This window comes from Rattus norvegicus, chromosome 4 (assembly GCF_021556685.1).
Source record: "Rattus norvegicus strain SHRSP/BbbUtx chromosome 4, alternate assembly SHRSP_T2T, whole genome shotgun sequence".
NCBI classification, from domain to species: domain Eukaryota; kingdom Metazoa; phylum Chordata; class Mammalia; order Rodentia; family Muridae; genus Rattus; species Rattus norvegicus.
In genome coordinates, this window is record NC_141537.1 from 105,008,530 (window position 1) to 105,033,141 (window position 24,612).

General features: G+C 45.6%; 2 protein-coding genes across 5 annotated transcripts in view; one reads left to right on the plus strand and one right to left on the minus strand.

The window, feature by feature from the left end:
• The window catches only part of Reep1 (receptor accessory protein 1), a 116,028-nt gene extending 104,701 nt beyond the window's left edge, over positions 1 to 11,327 (plus strand). For 2 of the 4 annotated variants that reach the window (NM_001429157.1, NM_001429156.1), the window contains 2 exon segments: positions 5,873 to 6,024; positions 8,372 to 11,327. In NM_001429157.1, coding sequence (NP_001416086.1) covers positions 5,873 to 6,024; positions 8,372 to 8,443 — 224 coding nt within the window. In that variant the 3' untranslated portion in view covers positions 8,444 to 11,327. 4 annotated transcript variants of the gene reach the window in all.
• Positions 11,328 to 14,785: 3,458 nt separating this feature from the next.
• Positions 14,786 to 22,525, minus strand: Mrpl35 (mitochondrial ribosomal protein L35). The gene is given in 4 exon segments (NM_001106596.1): positions 14,786 to 15,986; positions 17,252 to 17,396; positions 18,308 to 18,497; positions 22,439 to 22,525. Coding segments are annotated over 4 exon segments (567 nt in total). The 5' UTR covers positions 22,482 to 22,525; the 3' UTR covers positions 14,786 to 15,797.
• Between the last annotated feature and the right edge of the window lie 2,087 nt (positions 22,526 to 24,612).

Genomic DNA, 24,612 nt, shown 5'->3' on the forward strand with positions numbered 1-24,612 from the left:
GTGAGTAGCAGCCAGTCTGCCTGCAGCCTGCTAGACTCAGCTTGCTTCAGGGGTCTCTAACCAAGTGCTGGACCCGGACCTTGGGGCTCCCATTCAGCTGGATGGGTCAGATGGGGACAAGACCCTTAGGGGAAGCAAAAATATTGTCTAACATTTCTGTAGCCAGACCTCTGGAGAAGCTGCAGTCAGGATGCTGGCTGAGCTCAGTGACCTGAAGGTATGACTGAGACCTGGCAGATTCACTCCAAGAGGGCTCCAGGGTCAATGCCTGGAGTCCCTCACCATCTGGGCCTCTCCCAAGCTGTTAGGGAGTGCTGAAACACGGCCAGTGGCTTGGCCCACAGTGAATGGTTCAAGATAGACAGGTCAGGCTGGAAGCTATCAGGACCTTTAATGACTTTGCCTTTGAAGTCAAGTTAGCGTCTCAGTCTGTTTGATGATGGCTGTGAGTCACCACGTGTTCCATGAGAAGAGAATTATCCAGCCTCTTAGAAGGAATGTTAGCAACATATGTGTGGATCTTTAAGCCAACATATAGCAGTGCGCACCCAGTGCAATGGGTCCTAAGCACAGAGGAACTTGCCATGATCCTCTGAAGGGAGGAAGCCCTGAGTTTTTAAGGAATTCTGGCCCTACTAAGAGAGCTCTGGCTTGCCACTTACTAGCTGTGCCACTTCGTTTGAGTCACCTAACTGCTCATCATAAAATAAAGGTCCTTGCTTTCCTCCCTGCACTATAATGGAAATGGCTGTTAAACGGGGCTTTTGAAGGGTGACTATTATTTTTATTATATCCTTTATTTGTGTATGAGGGGTGATATGCGGTCATGTGTGTGCTGTGTCCTCTGTGCGGAAGCCAGAGAACAACTTGGGAGAGTCGGTTCTCGAATCCCGCAATGTGAATTTTAGGGACCAAATTGAGGCAGGAGGTGCCTTGACTAACTGAACCATCTCTCTGGCCCATGGCTGCTATTTTTAAAGGCTGTGGTATCCAAATGAACCCAGGATTCTGGGTCCCCATTTCCAGACAGGAACCCTGGATGTTGCTGCTGGTGGTGTGTGAGCGACGGCTGGTGGAGCTGTGGCTCTCTGGGGCCTGCTATACACTGCTCTTACAAGCTGCACCTCCACTTTGCCTGAGCTTAACTAGGTGCATTAGGAGCCAGGGAGGGCACTGGGTTTTGAAAGCCATAAGTCCAAGACAAATGACAGACAGGAGTACTAAGCAGGGACACAGTGGGAGAGCAGTATTCAACCAGTCTTCAGACGCCCCTGTCTAACTGGGGCCTCCCCGTCCATCTTGGAAGCTGGGGACTCCCATTGCTAGACACTGGTAGACTTCCTAGTTCCTGGGAAACAGCTCTTCACTGTCCCCAGATGGCCATGGTCATTTCTGTCCCCCATTCTACATGTTGACTGGTAAGTATCATGAGCCAGGATAGTATCGCCTGGGGACCGGTTCTGTTAATGTCCCATTCTTTCTGATCCGCTCTTCCCCCTGCCTCTAAGATGTCTTCACCTATGAGGACACCAGTAGTTTTATAGTCAGTCTGTGTACCAGACAATTAAATCAGCAGGTGGTAGGGATCTGCAAATTCTGCAGGCCACTGCAGCAGGTGTCTCAGAATGGGTGGGGTTTGGAGGAGTGAACAGTTGGTAGCAAATAGCCAGATGCATCCAGCAGGGATGGCTCTGCTTGGAGTCCGGGCCTGGTCGCTTTGGCCTAAGTCCTGGCTTTTGCAGGCCCTACTCTCCTAGGATCCTGCCGTCGTCCACTACTCTGGAATCTTCTTCCTGCTCCCTAGAGCTCCTTGCAAGGACCCAATCCCATGATTCCTCCACAGTGGGACCATCTATATCCTTAAGGACAGTTCTCCATTCTCTGGGCCTCCTCCCTTCTGAGCGAGGGGTTAGATATTTCTGTGGTCCCTCCAGCTCTATGCCAGTGAAAGGCACTCTACTGGGGAGTGCTGGCAGATGGGCTTGGGATGTGCTTGTCTTGTACCAGGGGCTGGAAGCTGACTCTTAAGCTTCAGCACCATTTGAGAGGATTCCAGGGGGTCTTGGGTGATCCCCTGAAATTATGTCCTGTGAGATGGTGGTTCAGTCCAGAGCATAGGAGGGTTCTAGTCATCCTTGGAGACTGAACTTTCCAAAGGATATGCAAATACAGGTCTTAATTCAGACAGTGGAGAAAGGGAAAGTGGGAATTTGGGGAGCTGACAGTCACCTGACAGGGCAGTGACAGCATTAGAGCTCAGAGCCCAGCAAGCAGCAGTTGTTAGTCGGGGCCTATTCTCAATTGTGCCTACCAGACACTAGAACATTTTCTCCCTACCTCTCTGCTTCATTCTGGTTGTCAGTCAGCTCCCTGCTGTTTCCTACATATTTTTGTCTCTTTGTAGATGCTTCCTGTCCGGCACCTTTCCTCCCCCTTCTTCTCTCTTCCTCCCTGAGCTGCCTGTCATCAATCAGAGGGGTGTATCAGGACTAAAAGTCAAGCAGGCAGGGAGTACATTTAAGTACATGTGGGTTTCATTCCAAAGCCCCTTCTCTAACAGGATGTTCTTTCCTTTCTCCTTGGTGACTGCTGGGACCCTGGATGTAAGTGTTCAGACAGGCGTGTCCTTTCAGCACATCTGCTGCCTTGCATCACTAATGTGTGCCGTGTGGGATGCATGCTAACCTGGGTGTCGTGCTGCACTGTGGGTGGGTGGCTCAGCGCCTGGCGCTGGCAGATCTGTTCAGGTCTTTAAGGACTGAGACAAGCCAGCCCCTCTTTTCAGTTCTCCAGTGCTGACACTAACACACACAGGTGCTCCATTGTGGAAGACAACTGGGACCCCTGTCTTTAAGTAGAAACTGCCAACCTTGACCCAACCATGACAAGGCCTGGGGTGCCCTTGCTGAAGGGTCAGGAAGACTTCTTATGGGAGAGCACATACCCACAACACGTTCTCAGGATCTTGGAGTCTTAGCCATTGTTAAGATAGAGGACATATTATGTCATAAGTCTATGAAAATCTACAGGTACACTCCGTATTTTCCTGCTCAGTCACTTGTCCTTGATTCTCAGATTGATACCACCCTTCAGTGTGGACAAATTCAATGTGACTTATTTCTTATTTATTCTGCTGCTTGTTCCAAAAGGTATGTGTGTATGGATTGTGTGTGTGTGTGTGTGTGTGTGTGACAGAGGAGGGAGAGGAGAGGGAGGGAGGGGAGAGAGAGAGAGAGAGAGAGAGAGAGAGAGAGAGAGAGAGAGAGAGAGAGAGAGAGAAACAGTAAATCAAAGGTATATAGGATCAGGAGAAAATTGTAAATGCAGGCCACCTGCTCCTTCCTCACACCCACCGAAGAGGGAAAGCAGTAACCAGCATCCACAGTGCACTGGCACTCAGAAGTGTGGCTGTCCATGTTATTTTCTGCCCCAAGAGTGAGACAGACTGTACAAACAAGGGACTAGGGACCCAGCTTAGTGGTAGAGCATTTGCCCAGCATGTGCAACGGCCTGGATTTGACTTCCAGCATTCAAAAAAGTAAAAATAAATGGTAAATACCAACAGCACACTTGACAGACACACAGGAACCATCCTAACAGTTGGGCTGGTTTTTAGGCGGGGTTCTGGGTCGTTTCCATCTGAAGCTATTTCTGTCCCCCAGCCACCCACACTGGCCTCCTTTGCTCCCACCCTCTGCCCAGATCAGTTCAGGCTTCTACTCCTGCCTAGATATCTGGAATGATCTCCATTCCTGGGAGTCACAGGATTACCTCTTTTCAAAGGTTCAAGGTTGCAGTGAAGAGTGTGCACAAAGCCCTGTTAAGAGTTTCAGTACTGAGATGGGCACTGAATTTTGTTTCTTTCTTTGTTTTATTTTGCTTTTGTGTCTGAGACACAGTCTCCACACTGGAGCCCAGACTGGCCTGGAACTCACTATGTGGCCCAGGCTAACCCAGAGAAAACTTGTGCCTCTGTTTCCCGGTGATCGGATATTGGCATGCATGCCCACTCGTGAGACGCCTGTTATTGTTGTAGTTAATGTGCGGTTTGGATGCTCAGCCTCAGTATGCTCTGGAAGGCAGGCTGAGGAATTACACACCCGAGGGTCCTGCTGTGTCTCTGGGTTATCATGCTGCCCGTGACAGCTGGCAGGGGAAAGCCCTGGGTTTAAGGGCACACACCTGTTCAGAGGTCTAAACTCAGCCAGTGAGGAACGCCATCCTGAGGATGCAGTTTTTTGCTGGGTAGAGCTAACCAGGATGCTTCTGCATTTACTTTGGCCTTGGGTCCTGACTAAGCAGGAGGAATCCTATCCAGAGGAATGTCCTGGTTAGTAAGTGCCATGCCCCAGTGTGGAGCAGATCTGAACCGTCTAGGATGGCAGCAGGCTTCTGCTTAGCTTATTGGGCTATCAGTGCCAGCTGAGTGCCCAGCCCTCCCTCAGACACTCAGAGAGTAAAAGGGATGAGCAGCCACAGCCCCACAGCTCGGGATGTTTTCTGCTGAGACAAGAGAACCATGGCATATGGCAGGAGCTGGCTGCAGGGTATAGACTCTAAGCATCATTCGGGGCTAGGGAAAGGCAGCTTTGGAAGACCAGGGTGTTCAAGAAAGGTGGGCTTACTGTTCTCAAGTCCAACAGCTGATTTAGGAAGGAAAGGACAAGAAAGCAACAAAACTTGGAGTAAACAAACTAAGAGAAGCACGGGGGCGGGGGGGGGGGAGGGCGGAGAAAGAGAAAGGAGAAAAAAAAAATCCAAGGCAAATTTGTGATGTCAGGCCCTGCTGTCCACCCACGGTTCAGCCCTGCAAGGCCTACTGATGGCAGCTGTGTGTTCGTGCTGCCCCCTGCTGGCTACCATGGAGCACAGCAGTGGAAACTGGAAAAGCTTAGTTGCAGCCTTAGTTACAGCAACCAGCCCTCTGGTGATAAGATTGGAGCCAGATCTGCGACTGAATGTGACTTAGAAGCAGCAGCACTGTATCTCAACAAGAGCTGGGGTTTCTGTCTGTGGACCTTAGAGTTGTGAAACAGGATGAGTTGTGGACCCTCTAGCTCTACCTTCTGTAATTCTGGATGGAGACAACATACCAAGAATAGAACGATGTTCTGGATGAAGATAATACACCAAGAACAGAACCATGGATGTGTTTGTGGATGCCAGATAAACTGGGTAGGGCAGAGAATAATTTACAGACTGCCTAAGCTAGGGCATTCTGGCTCAGCAACATGGCCGCATCCAATGGGTCACCTTAATGCTGGAGTGAAGTAGGAATCTTGCTGTCACATGCGGGTGGGATAGGGGATGAGTTCAGATTTCGCATTTCTATGAGGGTCCTCTGCTGTCTAGCACCAGGTATTTTGAAATGAAAAATCTGCACAGTTCACCTTAAAATGATCCCTTTGGGTCTCTAGGCCTACATTTTACATCCTGTGTCTTACAGAATGCCTGGTGCTGCATAGACAAGGGTGCTGCACTGTCAGCATCGCCTGTGTGTAGTTTAGGAAGCATCACCTCTCAGAGGAACAACTCTGGTCTTCAGAGAGGCTTTTTCCTGGGCACTCCTCAGGTGCTCACTCACAGGTCTAAGGATCAGTCCATGGCAAGCCTCAGAGTTAAGGACGTGTCCTCTCCTGTCCTCCTTCAATGGCTTTGAGCCTACAATTCATTCTGTACAAGCTGCTGGGTCTTCCACTGACACCTTCACTTTCCTGAGTTCCCTAAAGTACCACTCTTCAGATCTGGAGCCCTGGCCGTCCTAACAGGTTTGCTGTGCCGTGTACCTAATCTCCCCCTCTGCCCATCCTTGCTCTCTTCTACACTGACCCCTTCCCGCCATCTTTGTCTCCTTTGTCAGATGGACATTAAGTGGTGGAGGGAGATGTGAGTGAGGGTGGTGTGAAGTCTTGGGAGCCCCACCAGGTCCAAAACCCACTGGCGTTTTCTGACGAGGAGGAGGAGGACCTGTTGGAGTTCATATACAAATATAAGGCACCGAGGAGGACCGAGTTTCCCCTGGAGGTACATGGTGTCTGGGGTGTGGACTAGAGCATGTATTTGCACTAGAGATCTGGGGGGCAGGGGGATGGGAATGGCATCACTTGTGATACCTGACAACACTTCGAGTAGTTAGAGGAAGAATGACTTCCCTTCATGAAACAGGTAGGACAAATCACCAACTTCCTGCCAAGATCTGTGTGTGTGTGTGTGTGTGTGTGTGTGTGTGTGTGTGTGTGCAAGTGCCTCACCAGATGAGTTATTTCTCCAGCTCCACAGTTCTTTAAAGTTATCAGAAAACAATATACGTAGTACTATGGCCAATTGTGGATATAGACAGGGTTTTGACAACAGAAGGACTATGCTTGTGACTCCTGGGCTGACACAGGTTGAGACTTACTAGTCACAGGTTCAGGGAAAAGCTACTTGGTTCCTCTCTGGTTCTTTATCTACTCAACCTTCTTGCCTGAGGGTCCATTGTGAAGAAGTCACGACTCCTGTCACGCACAAAATTAGAGGCCCTGGTGAAAATCGGATGGGATACTCACAAACATTCCCCTTCATAAGCCTCAAGTCTTAGCGTTCCTATTGACCCTGAGATGGAAGCTACAACCACCTCAGATGTAGGAGTTCCTCATATTCCTGGCCGAGATGGATCATTTCATATTCTCCCATATATTCTTTCCCCACCCTTCTCCAGGGCTGGGGATCAAATGGGGGTCACCCATATGTGTCAGGCAAACATTCTACCACTGAGCTATGTCTTCAACCAGTCAGTGTGGATTAGTGCTGGGTACTGGATGAGTCCTATCTGGCCTCAGGATCTGGGAAACCTCATGATGGGGAGAGTTCACTCTTAATCTCTAAATAGCCCAGAGCCCAAGGGATTGTTGTTGTTTGTGGTTTTGTTATTGTTATTGTTGTTAAGACAGTCTCATTCTATAGCCCAATCTGGCCTCTACCTTCTCTATAGTAGAGGCTGGCCATGAACTCCTTATGCTCCAGCCTTTACCTCTTGAATGCTGGGATCACAGGTTTGTATCAGCACACCTAGCTGTGGCTTAAAAGCTTTGCACACAGCTTCCATTACTGTAATGTCCAAGAGGCAGGTACCTAAAAAGGGAGGTTGCATTGCCATGGTCTCAGGCAACATCTAAACGTGAGCAGTGAACATTCCCTACCAGTGAGGCAATGGCCTGAGGTGTCTGGGGGAGCACTGAGCCAGTCAGTCACCAGGAGATGGTGGTGAAAGGGAGACAGGCCTCAGGAAATTCAGTCTGATGGGCAGTGAAGAGAGATATCCCATAGCCTGGACTTGGGTACAAAGTCCTCTGCTGTGGGGCAAATGCAGAGCACTATGAGGGAAAAGGGCTGGAGGTATATATCTTGTGGGTAGAGTACTTGTTTAGCAATGTTTGAGCCCTGGGCTCAATGCTCCAATATGGGAGGGAAACAAAGAAACATTCAGCCCTGTGTGGAGTACATTTGTAATGTCAACACTACACTTGGAAGGCTGAAGCAGGAGGATCATCCCAAGTTTGAGGCCAGCCTGGGCTACAAAATGATCTCATGGCTACCCTGAGCTACTTAGAATAACTTTGTCTCAAATGAATGAACAACACTAACCAAACCACTACGAGACACAAAGGTGGCTGTGTGGTCAGGCAGAGGCAAGAGTCAAGGGGGTCTTGTAGGCAAATGGCTTTGAAGTGGCACTCAAAGGGACTAGAAATATTTAAGAATAGGGCTTCCAATGAGAGGGGACAGTGGTGTGAAAGGACAGTGGAAAGTTCTCTGTCCTCACAGGAAAGCTTGGGTCTGTGGACAGTGGATTGGGGTCAGCTGTGTGAACCCCATTCTGTGGCATGCTAGGAGAAAGTCTTTTTCTTTCACTTCAATTGTAATGCCTCTTGTGGTTTGTGCCTCCTCTGAGAGAAAAGGTCTCTGCAGTCCTCTTCAGGGAGATGAGGTAGTATTAGCCTTCCAGGTATGGCTTGCTGGAGAGCAAAAGTTTTCACATCCAGAACAGAGACTGGAAGTTTGGAGCACACACCAGAAAACAGTTCCCAGAGGGAATATAAAAATCAGCAAAGGGCTGGAGCTGTCCCTTGTTCAAGTCACTGAAACAAGGAAGACATGCCATTCTACATACCCTTCCCTTCAGACTCAGGAAGGTGTGGTGGCCTTCCCAGGAGGCTCAGCCTCACCTCACATGGTACAAGGGTGTGAGACTAGAATCTGATTCCTGTTGTGGGGAACCCAGCTCTACCCAAAAGAGGGAGCCAGTCCAAGTATCCCTACCCAATGCTGTTCCCCAAGATTCCACCCTCAAGCCCCACAGAGGACGTCCTCTCTCTGCTTTCTCTATCAGGCACCGCCTAGAACCCTTCGGTCCCGCTTCAGGAAGAAAAGTACCTCATCCTCGGCCACTGAAACCACGTGAGATGAGCCAACAGCACCGGATCCACAGATGTCTCTCCTCTGCCTTAAAGAGCTAGTCACTAGTAACTCGGAAGTCCGCAGGCTGGGTGTGCTTTGAGTGTGCAGCCCCACAGACACGGCCTTTACTTGCTCCCCCCCCCTTCTGCCTTTAAGAATTTCTGTTCTCTTTCCTTTTTGTTCCTGCTGGGGAGAGGCTAAAGGGAAAGGTGGTGGAGGAGGGTGAACTTTATGTCTTCTGGGGTTAGTGATTTTCCACAGTTGGATTGTCTTGTGGCCACAGTGTTTTTAGATATATAAGCACTCTTTCCATGATGCTGCTGAGATGTACATTTGTAAGTTATTTGTTGCATAGTTTCTAGTCCTGTAAATGCAAACGAAGTGATCTTTTTTAAAACTCCTTTGGTTGTTCTTGGTACTAATACATTGGACTATGGTGTACATATTTGCTGCTTTTGGCTTAATGTTATGAACTCGCAAGGGCTGCCAGAAGTTCTGGTAAGTGAGAGAGCTGCAAAAACAAAAATGTAGACTAATCTTTCGATTCTAGGCAACGTCTCCAACCTGCTTACAAAGCCAGTGCCAGTAGGGCATCACTTCTGCAGGAAGGTGGCCATGTGCTTCCTTCCCATGGCTGTGTGGTTGGTAGGGCAGAGCTGAGGCAGGAGTGCAGTGTTTCAGCAACAGGGAAGGTTGGTGGGCATCAGGGAGAGGAAGGAACAGAACGGCTTCTTCAGATCTGGAGGTCTGGGTGTCCTAACAGGTTTGTTGTGCTGTGTACCTAATGGCACCCTTCCTGCCTTTTGGCTTCTGAGCCCTTCCAGGAGTACTGCTTCAGGCAGGCAGGCAGGCAGGCTCGCCCTTACTTAGCATGGATGTTTGCAGGATGGAGTCTCAGCTGCTGGCAGAATTGCAAGTATCTCAGAAGCACTTGGCAAGAGTGTTTCTCCTTCAGGGACCAGTGCTGTGGCTGATTTCTCCAGAACGAGCCTGTATCTGAGCACCTTGTTTTAGAGTACACTAAGCAAGAGAAAAGCCTAGAACTAGGTTTTTGTTACAGATGTGTACAGATGTGCTCAAAAAACATGAGACCCTCAAATCTCAAATGACCACCAAAAGGCAGGGTCTAGGGGGAACTGAGGCTAAGCCACAGGCAGCTGTGGCTCTTGCTCCCTGCTGGCTTGTGTGGAAGATGAACGGGATGGACGGACACTCATGTCACTCCATGTCTTCATGGATTTTATACAAGCCAGGACTACACTGAGAATTTTGACAAGTCTCTGACTTAGATAACATTGTGTTCTGAGGGAGCTGCCCTCTTCTCTGATAGCTGAGCCAAACTGTAGGGCTAATCTATGTGCGTAGAGTTGGTGTTTCCTTTCTGTGTAATGCATGCAGAGGTCACAACCTCTTTGGATTATGTTTGTTCACCGCTATGCCCTGAAGGCTAGAGAAATCGCGTTGTGTACCACATAGAACTGTCAACTGATTGCAAACAGGCTCAATGACAAACCGCTCTGGTACTGAGCTATGCAAACATGCATTGAGAGACTGCTACATTAGCTGGGGCTTGGCCATTTCACAAAGCGTTTCAGTTGGAGTTCATTGCTACCAGATACACCTAGTGGATTTTCCAAAGATGATTTTGTATTTTAGAACCCACCCTCGGGAACTAACCCAAGAGCTGATGACTGAGGACAAATAGTCTGCCTGTGCCCCATACCCATCTGAACCCATTAGGAAAAGCATCTGCCCTCTTCAAGCTCACCCAATAGCTCCTCACAAGAGAAATGATACCCTCTAAAATGTACAACCATGTCAGTTAGGTGTATCCAGGATGAATCCAGAGACACAGGTGCAGAAAAGACTGAGAGAAGAAGCTTTGAACCTCCCCCCCCCCCCCCCCCCCCAGAATACTAACTGGCTCTAGGGCCAGAGTTTAAGTCCTAGTACATTTTCACCGTTTTACAACAGGAAGTCATAACCATCTAGGCTCCAAGGTTGTACTCAGCCATGCCAAAACCCAGTCGGAAGCACTCCTCTCAGATATGCTGTATTACTTCTTGCTCAAGATTTAAAATATAAAGGTATCTAAATTGTCGTCTCATTGTAAGTGTAACTATTTTTCCTTCAAGTGGTGACTAAGAAGTTGACTAAGTTTCTTCTCTTAATGACACTCACTGTACAGCCAAACACAGCTGTCTTATTTCTTAAGAACTGTGTTTATTTTTCCAACAAGCTGTGTGTTTGTATGTAGACTGACATGATGTGAATGCCCCTGTACATGTAGAGGTGTGGTGCTCTGTCTACACAAGATAAATGAATGTTTCTAGTTTGCTGACTTAAGACACGGGCTGTTGACAAATTGCTAGCTTGAAGGTCTACTTGTCTCGGCTTTGAGTTACAGTCCATGGAGCACATGCCCCATTTCTGAAGAGGTGCGGTTTCACGCTCATCAACTGGAGATTTAGTCAGAATGCCTCCTGGCTTTGTGTGAATAGCTTGCTCACTTTGCTGGCCTTTGATATATGTATTCTCTGTGGTAAACTGTCCGTGTGTTTGTATTAAGAGTGCTTGTCAATCACAACCATCACATAGCCATCCCGGTTCTTCATCTTGCACAGTATTTGAAGTATTACAAGTGGTGGAAGATGTGCTTCATCCTCCGACAGTGCACGCTGGGAGAGCTGATGTTGCGGATCGTGACTGCGCATTTCCTCCAGCTTATTTCTGAGGTCTCTCTAGGATGGAAATAATTAATAGTACACTGGACTGCGTGTCTAAGGGATGTAAAGTGCAGTGTTCCGGAGGCTGAAGCTCTGCTGTTTTGTTATAATGCCTGATAAACATCTTGAATAAAGTCTTAACATTTTTCTTTTAAAAAAAAAGTGTGATGTTGGGCTTATGAGAAAAGAAGGAATAGTTTTTTAAAAAGAATTATTATTTTGGTGGTTTTAAACAATTATTGACCTAGACCAGCAAGTCATTCCTCAGTGGTCCTAAGGGGGACTACCAGGACATAAAGAAGACAGGAGAGCTGTGTCTTCTCCCAGTCAAGTGCTTCCTGAGTGCTGGAATTAAAGATGTGTGCCACCCCAACCCAGTGGAGCACAGGATCTTACATGTAGTGTAGGGCGGGGGAAGAGTCAGCAGAAAGCCCACACAATTACATTAGGTCATTGGGAAGCTGATCAAGCAGTGTTGCACAGGGGAACACAGGATATCTCTCAAGTTCATCATAGATCACACATCAGTTTTGAGACTGATAACTTCTTTTTAAGGGAAAAAGCCAAGTTCCCAGGAACTAAAACCTTAACTCCTTGACCTCAGCTCCAGATCAGAGCTTGCCAAGTCTACCCTTGGCAAGGACAGAGAAGTAGGTTCCTTTTTCCTTTCAACAGGGGTGCTAGGAAAGCCTTGGCTTGGCCTGGCTCTCAGCAAATTGTGTGTGTGTGTGTGTGTGTGTGTGTGTGTGTGTGTGTGTGTGTGTGTGTGTGTGTACGAGTGCAGGTACCCGAGGAGACCATCAGATTCACTGGAGCTGGCATTACAGGTGGTTATAAACCACCGGATGTGGGTGGTGGAAACCAGCCTGGCTTCCTCTCAGCACTTTTAACCATGGTACCATCTCAGCAGTCCCAAAATAAAAGTGTGGGTAGGGCTGGTATGTAAGATAGCATAAGGAGACAAAGTACTTGCTAATAAGCCAATGCAGAAGGAAAGAAGACACTCCTGCAAATTGTCTTCTATCTCCACACGTACACAGTGGCACAAATCTCTCCACCCCCATCCCCCAAAATTAAATAAATAAAATGTGATACACACACACACACACACACACACACACACACACACACACACATACATGTAGGAGTCTAGGGCTATAGCTCAGTTGGCAGAGTACCTCCCCCTAGTACCTTATAAACCAGATATGGTGGGACACAACCTAAAATCCTAGCATTCAAGAGGTAGAATCAGGAGGATCAGAAGCTCAAGGGAATTTCAGCCATGTAAAGATCAAGGCAGGCCTGGAACATATGAGACCCCATCTCAAAAATACAAACTAAAGTAAAAATTTCAAGTATGAATGAGTTAAAGATTTTAAATGTGGGAGATATGTTTTAAAGATCAGTGGAAACTGGGAACCTGTGAAAACATGAGTAGTTCACACTGGTAGGCAGTTTTATCTGTGTGAGCAGAACTCTGGGTAGCAGCTTCCTTCTTGAGTTTTTCTTCACTTGCAGATGAGGGATTACCTATGCAGGTTAGAACAGGCTTGCACATGTGCAGAGCCACTGTGGATGGTAAAAATGCCCTTAACACTCTGCACCCCTTGCCTTGAAACTATGAGCACCAGGCCTCATACCTCCAGCACCGCATATACAGGATGTGATATAACTTGACTTTCATCCATCCATCCCAGAATCCAAAGAGGTAGGGACAAGAGGATCAGAAGTTCAAGGTCATCCTCAGGACTGCATCGATTTGAGGCCAGCTGGTGCTAATTGAGACTCTCTATCTCAAAAACCAACCAACAAACAGTAAGACAGCGGACTCACTCCAGCCTCACTGGGAGGCCACAAGACCTTCGAGCATCAGCTAATCACAGGTCTGTTCTCTTTGTTTTATAGTACACAGACTAGAAAATAAAGCAGTAGACCCAGAGGGCAGAAAACAGGAAGAAATGGAAAGAAAGACAAGAAATCCATTCGCTCATTTATGCATTTCCTGAGCCAGGGCCATGCACCAACAGAGTTGACAGATAGAAAGCAAAGCCATACAACCTCAGAATTGAACTGGTAGAAGTATTTACTACTGGTGTTAGATCACAGTCATTTGTTGATTAAGATCTGAGCATCCTAGGCTGTTGGAAAAATCAAAGGAAGTACACAAGACTCCAAAGAATGAGTTAAGGGATCTGGGATGCATTAGCTGTACTTTAGAGTAATCTATTTAAGCCTCTGTAAGCTTTAGTGCCTTCAATTTATGTCAGGGATAAATAATAGCTCGTATAAGATTGTGTAAGGTTGGCAGGAGGTGCAGCAGAGTTTTGCAGTTTTGCTGAACTATGACGAGTGTTCAATAGATTACATGTAAAACAATTATGCATACACTTGAACACCACTTAGGCAGGCCCTAATATAAACTGCTTTATTGTCAAACTAAAATCTCAGCTTTGATGAAAGACTCCCTACCCACAAATAAAAGCTGTATGTATGAAGTTCCCTTTCCGTCCAGGTGTGCCTGCAGCCCTCCTGATTCAGCCTGTGCCTGCTGTCCTTGTCTGCCTAGCCTGTCCTTGGCTACAGGGGAAGCCAAGGCACTGAGGCCCTGTAACAGGACCTGAACCATCCACGGTGACTCTAGGAAAGTATAAGGCTGTGCAGTGTCTTCCTTCCTAGTTTCTGAAACACCAGCTCTTTCCAGTGCCACAGATATACCAGAAGCAGGAGCTGTGCAGGTGAGGAAACTGCACACACTCAGCTTCTGCCACCTCAGGAGTGTGAACACAGCAAGAGCCACCAGAGCAGAAGCCATTTGGGTATGAGCTGCTCAAGTCACATGTTGGTCTCTATTACCTGGTCCCACAAATATACACATGTGCCCTTCTGGTTTTATGACGTTCTACATCCCTCTCCATTTAACGAACACAAGAACTGGCTTCAATGAATGGCCCTCGAAGTCCCAGACTGGCCTGCCATCAAAACATCTATTTAATGAGAGTTTTCAACTAGGCAAGCTGCACTTAATCACATAAGTCTGATGAGAGTTGAGAGTCACTCTCTTGGACTGCAGGATCACTTCCGTCTAAGTAAACAATTTGTAACTCTTGTATCATTCTTCCCATCTAAGTACTGACAAGCCCCACCCTACTTAGCTTCTGAGATCAGACAATATCGTGTGCATTCGGGATGGAAGGGCCAGACTCTTGTCATTTCTAAAATGAATGATCCTGTTGCCCTCTGAGCACAGCTGGCGACACATCAGTCTCATTAAACGACAGGCAACTTTCTCCCTTAGCTTCCACCCTGTGTTTTAGAGAATTCTGAGGGGAAAAAAAAGAGCCTTACTTTACAAATGAAAATAAGAAAGCTTAAGTAGATAAACTTTTAAAAACTACAGTACCTTTGAAAAATTGGGCAGAGACCTAGAGAGACAGTTCAGCATTTAAGCACTGGCTGTTCTTGCAGAGGACCCAGGTTCAACTCCCAGCACCAACATGGTGGCTCACAACCATCTGTAATTCCAATGGCAGTAGACCCAACAACGTTCCTCTGGCCTCTGAGGGCACACACACATGCAGACAAAACACTCATGCGTAAAAAACAAAAGGTTGAAAAAGAAAAATTAGGCAAAAGGAGTTTATTGTATAGCTGTGTGTTTCAAGAAGGGTATGTGGAAAGGTGATTTACTTTTGTGAAAAGTATTCAGTTACAATAAAATTAGTGATGACTGTCATAAATACAAGAACCCAGGCACTAGTGATGACTGTCATGAACACAAGAGGAAAGTGCACTGCCACTCCATGTCACCTCTAAGCACTTATAACTACCTTTTTACTCGGCATGAACCTGCTGGCACAACTAAGAGGGGCTGAGTGGGTAATTGAGCCACAGACAGACAAACTCTATATGGCATGAAGCATGGATTAGGACTTATGATGAAAAGGTAAGCCGGCCCACTTAGGTCCCCTGGCAATTAAGAGAGAAGACATGACAAGAGCTGAGGGTTGTAATGTTAAAGAGAACCTCAAAGGTTCAAGCTGAAGATAGTCTGAGGAATATAAACTATACATAACAAAAGCCAAGGTTAAGGAGAGTGATGTGGTGGACACACACACACACACACACACACACACACACACACACACTAGAGCTGAGGCAAAGTCCCACCATCTCCTGCTTCATCCAGTTCCTGCCCTTCCCAAACCTGGGGCTAGGGAGTTTCAGGTAGGAGATCAAACTGTAAGGTGGTTCCTAAGTTCCAAAGTACTGATTTTTGAAATACATCATGCATCATATTGGGAATAGGCATGTAAGATGTCTGTTTAGCATGTAAAAGAACTGGGTACAATCTCAACCCCACGCAAAGGCCCACTGTTTTAGCTTCTTTTCATGTTTTTCCTCATCCAAGACCCCAGGAATAAGAAAAGCCATTAGCAGTTTTTTGAAATGATGCACAATAAATTTAACTTTGAGTTCAGTGACCAGCTCTGGGAACGTTTAATGCACAATGGTGGTGACCTAAGTTTGTCTATCAGCCGGTACAGTTTACAGTTTAACACACACTCACTTTTGCAAGGACATCTGTGCATAAAGCTCCACATCCCAGAGTTGGGAACTTGTGTGAGCTCTGAACTATACCCGCAGGTTTGTCCGATCATGGTACATCTGGTAGGGATCACCAGTGTACCAGTTGCGCCTCTTCCAGAAAGATGTCGTCATTTTATCTAGGAGTTTACTCTGGGTCTTATTGCAGAACACGAATTCCCTCAAGCGCTTCTTTCTTGCAGTTGACTTTTTCCATAATTTTTTCTTATAGCCAGCCTATGAGATAACGTTCCAAAGACATTTTAAAATTTGCAAAGGCAACAGCAGGTACTCCATAACTTATATTGTATAGGTCCAAGGAGCAAAGCTAGACTTTGCGATAAGTAGGTAAGAAAGCATGTGAAGAAGAGGTATTAATAATTTCACGGTTTGGAAATACTACTTAAAATCACAAGCTAGGTGTAATTTAAGCACTCAGGAGACTGAGGCAGGAGAATTAAAAGTTGAGAGTCAGGCTCAGTAGATAAAAGCACATACCACTCTTCAGACAACCCAAATTCAATTCCAGCACCAATGCAGTGGCTTACCACCATCTGTAATTCCAGCTCCCCAGGACCCAGGGCCTCTGGCCCCTAAGGGTACACAACTCACATGCAGACCCACACAGACAAATAATTACAAATAGAATAAAGCTTAGGCAGACTGATCCCTGTTGAGTTCAGGGCCATCCTGCTCTACATAGGAAGTTCTAGGCTAGCCAGGACTACATGGTAAGACTTGTCTGAAACAAATCTTTCTTTTAAAAATTAGAAGTAAATAAATGAATAAGCTAATTGAAGGCCAGCTCAGACTACAGAGCAAGAGCCTGTCTGGAAAGAAACAAAACTAAAAATGGGCTGTGGTGATGGCCCAGTGGGCAAAGTGCTTGTAATGCAACCAGGAGGACCTGAGTTTGGAACCCAAAACCTATGTGAAATCTGGGTGTGGTAGTGGACAGCTGTGACCCCAAGCTAGTGAGGAGAAGGACAAACAGATCCCAGAGTTCACTGCTCAGGCAGGCTAGAAAAATTGGTGAGCCCAGGTTCAGTGACAAAACCTTGTCTCAAAAAACGTAAGGATCTGAGAGATAGCTCAGGGCACAGAGTGCTCTTCCAGAGAACCAGCAGCCATGTTGGATGGCTCACAACTGCCTGCAGCTCTACCTTCGGGAGGACCTGAAGCTTCTGACCTCAGCAGCAGCTCTACTCGCAATTGAGCGTAGAAAATGAGGCGCTTGTTAAGGAGCCAAGTCAATGGATCCATTCATGTCAAAGCTCTTCACTGCCTGGCTATGAGTGGAGTTCTCATCCACACTTCTCTGCAGATTTCTCTAAGACGGGAAAATCCTCTCAGCCCTTCCAACAGTGACTGCCTGCCACTCTGAACAGTACTCTACTCCATTCACACGCACACCCTTTCTCTCTCGAGGACAGACAGACGGCACCTCAGCACAACACAGAAGAGCTGCCAGCATGTCATGGTCAGGACCACAGCATACTCACCTTTCTCCTTAGCCAAAGGCCAGAGTGAAGTCGGAGGAAGCGATGCACAACCGACTTCACCGTCTTTCTCTTTCCTTTCCGTGCACTGCAGTACGTCAGAGCTCTGACCGGAGGCTTCAAGACACTGGGAACCAATGTGGCCACTCTAAAGTACAGTTTTAAAACTGTGGTAAACAGAATGACTGAAGGACAAGGAACTGGCTTTCAACACATCACATAAGTCAAGAAGAATGGCAACCTTCCTAAATTCAAGCCGTCTAAAATCTACCCCCACAGGGAGGGGTAGGACCTGTGTTCAGCACACACAAGATTCTAGAGTCAGTTCCCTCACACCCAAAATTAAACCCACCCACCCGACCACTAGGAAAGAATGTATCCACAGTACTTCAATCGCAGTTTGCTCTGTCTGCCTACCCGAGTAAAAACTCCTTAAGGACTTCAGCTTACCTTTGTGTACTTTCTGCAAGTGCAGTGGTGGGTACCTATGGGTGCTTAACTGATTATCTGCTGACTGACTGACTCCCACACAGCTGAGCCACATAACCTGAACACCCCATGGATCTCCGATTTGTCTGACATTTTCTGGGAACTGTATAAACAACATCAGACACAAGGCCAGGGTGGAGGCAGACATCACTAGTAATACTAGACTAGCTCACATAGACCTAAGGTTCCTCCCCCAGTGCTGTAAACCATTTTTAAAGCCAGGCAAGGGGTGCACATGGGAGATTAAGACAGGAGGGTGATTACAAGTTAAGGCTACACAGCAAGATGGGAAGGAGGTGCTCTGTGTAGTCCTATTGTGGGCATCTAGGGTTATCAATCATGCTCACTTCCTCAGTCATGTAAATCATAAACTGCAAGTAGGGAAAGATTACCTACTGTAAAATGTCTTGAACACATTTTACAGATTTTGCAGCACTGGAGATGGAAGAAAGGGCTTCACAGATCTGGAGACAAGCACTCTACTGTGGAACTACATGTCCAGCCCAGGCACAAATATTTTAGAAAATTTTGTGTAAATATTATTTAAATATATTATTGTACTGTATTTACCTATTAAGGACTGATGCCGTGTGCCCATATGCCAGGTGTCCGACAGACTTGACAAGCCTTGGAGCAGAGGAAACAACTGATGTCTGAATATGTCTAAAAGGAATGGTGCGCAGCGCAGAACTAAGACAGGCATTCCTGGCACAGTTCCGATAGGTTGACGAAACCGAGACATTGAGGGGACGTAATATTCCTGCAAAGACAGAGAGAAGTACATGTACTGAACACTCTAACATATATACATGTACCCATATATAACTCATGGAAATAAAAGTCGACTTAACAGAAGGTTCCTGATGCCAGACTCACAGAAGAAGATTTTTAACAGCTTCATCAACCTATAACTTACATATGATGAAATTAACTATTTTTATATAGTTAATGGTTTTTAGAAAAATTAGAATTCTAAAGCCATCATATAATCCAGATTGGTATGTGTATGCTCTATGTCCAGAAGTGAGGAACAAGATATGTGTTAGATTAACTGTCCTCCACCAATTTTATACCAAGGGAAACAGCCCCTCAGAATTCAGTGCGATGATAGGTCAGAGACAGGAAAGCTGGAAGGACAGAGTGGAGAGAAGATTGATGAAGAAAACAGAGTAGTTGATGTAATCTCAACATTTGAAAGTGGAGGGGGAGGATCAGGAATTCAAGGGTATCCTCTACTATAGAGCAACTTTGAGGTCAGCCTAAGGTACATGAGACACTGCTTCAGAAAAACAAAATAAAAACACAAACAAAATTAACAAAGGGCTGGAGAGATGGCTCAGTGGTTAGAGTAATGCTGCTCTTGCAGAGGACCTGACTTTGGTGGCCAGGTTCACAGCTACTGTAGCCCTAGCTCCAAAGGATCTGCCAACTCTGGCTTCCCCAGCACCTGAACTCATGTGTCTGTGTGCCTGGATACACACACACACACACACACACACACACACACACACTCACACACTCACACACTCACACTCACACACTCACTCACTCACACACTCACACACACACTCACTCACACACACTCACACACACACTCACTCACACACACACACGCACTCACACACACTCACACACTCACATACACTCACTCACTCACACACACTCGCACACACTCACTTACACACACACGCACACACTCTCACACACACTCACTCACACACGCACTCACTCACACACACACACACACACACACACACACACACTTTAAAATAATAAAGGGTTAGCTGACTGCTTGCTATATAAGCATAGAAACTTGAGTTAGGATCCCAGGACTCAAGTAAAGGCTGGACATGGGGCCACTGCAATACCAGTGTAAAAAGAGGGTAGAGACAGGTGCTTCCTAGAGAGATCCAATACAAAAAAATAAGCTGAAGTCGCTCACTGCCAACTTCAAGCCTCCATGTGCACGTGTGTTGGCATGCACATGCCCACATACATGTGCAACCTCAAAATAAAATGAAAGCAGAACAAGAACATAAACAGACCCTCCAAGAAGGAGAGCCCACTTTGGGTAGGACAAACATCAGCAAAGCCCTTGGTGCTGAAACAAATCCAGCTATGGGAACGGCAGGATCAGGCCTACCAGAGGCTGCACATTGTACATGGTTTCCTGACCATAGCAGAAATGCCTGGGAACCGGCACTGAAGGAAGCTGGGCAGTCAGGTGGAGGTGAGAAGGCAGAGGCATGAACTGAAGGCCATCCATCCTCTTTATCAGTCCTTTTCCCTAAGACACTAAGCAAATCAGAACCGTTCAGTACTTTCTAACCAACTCTTGTGTGAGACTCAAGAACATATATACAAAAAATGCCCCATGAGACGGGAAGTCCTATGACTAGAATTTGGTGATGATTTTGTCACTAAACTAGATGCACAAAAATGAGTACTTCAGAGCTGGGGAAATGACTCTGGTGTTAAAGTGTTTCCTATGCCTAAGTTTGGTGTGCAGAATTCATATAAAAAGCTGAGCATACTTGTACTTCCAACACGGGGGAGATAGAGACAGGTGGATTCCTGGGGTTTGTTGCCAATCTAGCCTAATCGGTGAGCACCACATCCCAGAGAGAAACCCAGGCTCAAAAATCAAGATGGATTGCTGCTGAGAGCAAACTCTGACATGTGCCTGCATGCGCACATGTGTGTATGCTCTCACACACAAACATAGCCACAAATACAAATATGCTAAATTGCACCTCAATGAAATTAGCTTTTAAAAAAAGTAAAGGCCAAGCCTACCATGGTGGTGATAGTCAGTAAATCTAGTGTGCAGGAGGCTGAAGCAGGAGACCAGAGTTCAAGTCCAGTATGGGCTACAAGAGTTACTATCTTTAAAAAAAAAAAAACAAAAACAAAAAACAGATACCAGCAACAATTTGATCTGGGTGTAGAGTCCTATGCCTGCAATCCCAGAACTCCAGAGACAAAGTCAAGAGAATCACAAGTACAAGGCCAACATGACTATTAATACTGTATGTTCCTGGTTAACCTGGGCTCTTTAGTGAGACCTTTTCTCAAAGCAACAACAAAAACTCTACCAAGTTGTGTCTACCTAATCTGATGCAAGACTTAGACCAGGGCTCCACTGTCTTCTGCACTGATTTCACCAAACAAGTGGGGCAATGTGGTGAATGAGTGACAGGGTTTGAAGCAGACTAGTATTAATTTCAGCTCCTCCTTAACTAGCAGTGTGAACGGGAACAACTTACTTAACTCTGTATACTCATTTCTTCAACTTTAAACTAGCTAATTATAGAGAGGATTACATGAGATAAAACACTAAAATGATTAAGAGAGCTTAGCTTGAAGAAAACATTGAGGGGTTGGGGATTTGGCTCAGTGGCAGAGCGCTTGCCTAGGAAGCGCAAGGCCCTGGGTTCGGTCCCTAGCTCCGGAAAAAAAGAACCAAAAAAAAAAAGAAAAGAAAACATTGAGACAATGCTAACAGCAGATAAAGATGGGCTGAAGAAAGGCAGGTTTGGGAGTCCAAATACCTAAAATCTCAGTTTGTGGAAGCTAAAGAGGACTGAGAGTTTAGGACCAGACTAGGCTACATAATGAGGCCCTGTCTCATTAAAGAAAAAAAAAAAAAAAAAAAAAAAAAAAAGAGGAGGAGGAGGAGGAAGAGGAGGGGGCTGGAGAGATGGATGGCTCAGTGGTTAAGAACATTGACTACTCTTCCAGAGTTCCTGAGTTCAATTCCCAGCGACCACACGGTGGCTCACACCCATTTGAAATAGGATCTGATACCCTCTTCTGGTGTGTCTGAAGACAGTGATAGTGTACTCATATACATAAAATAAATAAATCTTAAAAAAAAAAAAACAAAAACCAAAACAAAGCAGTCAAGAATCAAAAAGTTTCTCTCTCTCTCTCTCTCTCTCTCTCTCTCTCTCTCTCTCCTCTGAGTAAATGAAAACCAGACATTACTCTAGACAAATTATATAAATTAATGTAAAGTTCAAAACTAGTATGTTCCCTTATATGAACTTTTTATTATACATTCTCATAACTCACAAAAGTTCCATTTTTAAGCTCTAATACCTGGAAATTTTATATGGTTACGTTTCCCCCTCTTGGTCCTCTGCGTATTCTTCCACAAATGTTATCTCTATTCCTAACTTACTGATCACCCCTATCATACTTCAGCAATTTTAACTTCCTACCTGGTTCTGCCTTCACCCCTAAATCCCCTCGCCACTATCAGAGGAGTGTAGTTCAAAACGAATTATCAGTCTCTTGCATACGGTTCTCAAGAGTACCAGATACTCGATGCTTTACCAACTTGTTAAGTCCGCAGGTGGGAGGAGGCCCCATTTTACCACTTTAGAACCAAAAAATTCAGAGAAATTATATGACTCTCAAGGTCAAGGTCGCGAGAGACGGTTGAACCTCTAAATCAGGAAAAAAAAAGAAGGAATCTTAGGTGTCACCTTCGCTTCCTCTACCTCAGTTTCGGGTATCCTACGGCAGAGTGGATCCAGTGAACGCAGGTCACGGACACTACATTGTGCAAGGTATCGCACAGCAAACCTCCGACCTCAAGTCGTCTTGTTTTTTCTTTCCCCGTTAACATTCAAACTAAACGCCTCCTCCCTCCCGAGCCGGTTCTCTTCTCAGTGAACCGGTCAATAGAACACTGACCTGAGGCAGCTCTCACGGCGCCCATGAAGATGGAGGCCGCCATCTTGCAGCCTGCCTACGGTGGCCGCAGAGTAAAATAAGCAACGTAAGGGGGCGAGGCTAAGGGGAACAGGCGTGGCCAAGGTAAAGAAAGCTCTTTGGACTGTGGCTTTTTACTAGGTTCTGCCCTAAACCATGATTTTCTTAATTATTTTGTGTTTATATTTGGGTTCGCTCATAACACTGCGTGCTTATGGAGGTTAGAGAAAAACTTGCAGGAGTTGGTTCTGTCTAAACTTTTGTTTGATTGTTTCTGTTTTGTTTGAGACAGGTTTTTTGTTTTTTTTTTGGGGGGGGAGGTGGTTGTTTTTTGTTTTGTTTTTGCTTTTGTGTATGTAGCCCTGGTTGACCTGGAAATAACTCTATAGACCAGGCTGACTCGAACTCACAGAAATTCTCTGCCTCTGCCTCCCAACTGCTGGGATTAAAAGTGAGAGCTACATCCCTCCCCCAAACCTCAACTAAACTTCCCCATTTTTGAGACAAGGTCTCCCAAGATCCCGAAGGTGACTTGGGACTCCTGTCCCTAAAGTGATCTATCTTACTGCCAGTATAGATATGATAGCAAGCAGTACAGGCTCTGCTGCGGAGCCAGCATGGATTGTGTGAAGACTTTAAAAAAAAAAAAAAAGCAAAAATTAAAGTGAAAAAGGAAGAAAAACGTCCAAAGTAACAAGGAAAACAAACACCCCACAGAATTCATTTACAGAGCAGCTGTTCAATTTTTGGCTTCAGGATTCTTACACTCTGTCAAGGAACTAAACCTAGGGTAACAACCACATAGCAGGTTAAGGCTTGAAGACTTAAGAAAATTATTGAAAATTCAAAACAGCTTTAACTTTTATGGATGATATCTACTGGCATTTGTTATACTCCAACTTAAAATTGAGAAAAATAAAAACAGTTCTGCCATTTTCCTATTGCTGATACAAAAAGTATCACAAACTTAGTGACTTAAATTTACTATCAGAGTTCTGTAGACCAGAGATCTAAGATAAACTCCAAGGACTAAAAACCAAGTTATACTAAGGCTGTCATCCTTCTGGAAGCTCTAGAAGAGAAGTCCTTTCTCTTGCTCTTTTTTCTCATGGACACTTTTGTATTTTATTGATATTTTAATTTTAGTATTCTGCTGCATATACATCCACAGGCTAGAAGAATGCATGAGATTTCTTTAGATGGTGGCTGTGAGTCATCATGTAGTTTCTGGGAATTGAACTCAGGACCTCTGGAGGAGCAGTGAGTGCTCTTAACCGCTGAGCCATCTTTCCAGCCAACAGTTTTGCATTTTCAAAGACAGTGTCTCATTCCTCTCATCCTTCTTCAATCTTATAATCATTCTTGGCCTACCCAGATAATAAAAAAATGTTTTCTCATCTCAAAAATACTTTATATTTAGTACTGGGAATTGAACTCATGACTCCTACGTGCTAAGAATGCCTGCAATTACTGAGCTACAAAAATTCTTCTGTTTTGTTTGTTTGTTTGATATGGTCTCACTCTGTAGCCCTGACCAGCCTGAAACAATTGAACTTAGAGATCTTTTTGCTTCTGCATCCTGAGTGCTAGGATCGACAGACTCTTATATCTACAAAATGTTTTATTTTTCTTATAAGGTGTCATATCCAAAGAAATTAGAAGAAAGTAGACATCTTGAGGGACTGGTTATTCCACTTACCACACATGATTAAAATAATGACAGGACTGGAAAGATGGCTCAGTGGTTAAGAGCACTGACTGCTCTTCCAGAAATCCTGAGTTCAAGTCCCAGCAACCACATGGTGGCTCACAACCATCTGTAATAGAATCTCATGTCCTCTTCTGGTGTGTCTGGAGACAACTACAGTATACTCATATGGAATACATAAATAAATCTTTAAAAAATATAACAATGGGGCTGGAGAGATGGCTCAGCGGTTAAGAGCACCCGACTACTCTTCCAGAGGTCCTGAGTTCAATTCCCAGCAACCACATGGTGGCTCACAACCATCACTAAAGAGATCCGATGCCCTCTTCTGGTGTATCTGAAGACAGCTACAGTGTACTTATATATAATAAATGAATAAGTCTTTAAAAAAATATAACGATTAATCCACTAATGTTAAACAAAACTAATAACTGTGAGAAATCTAATG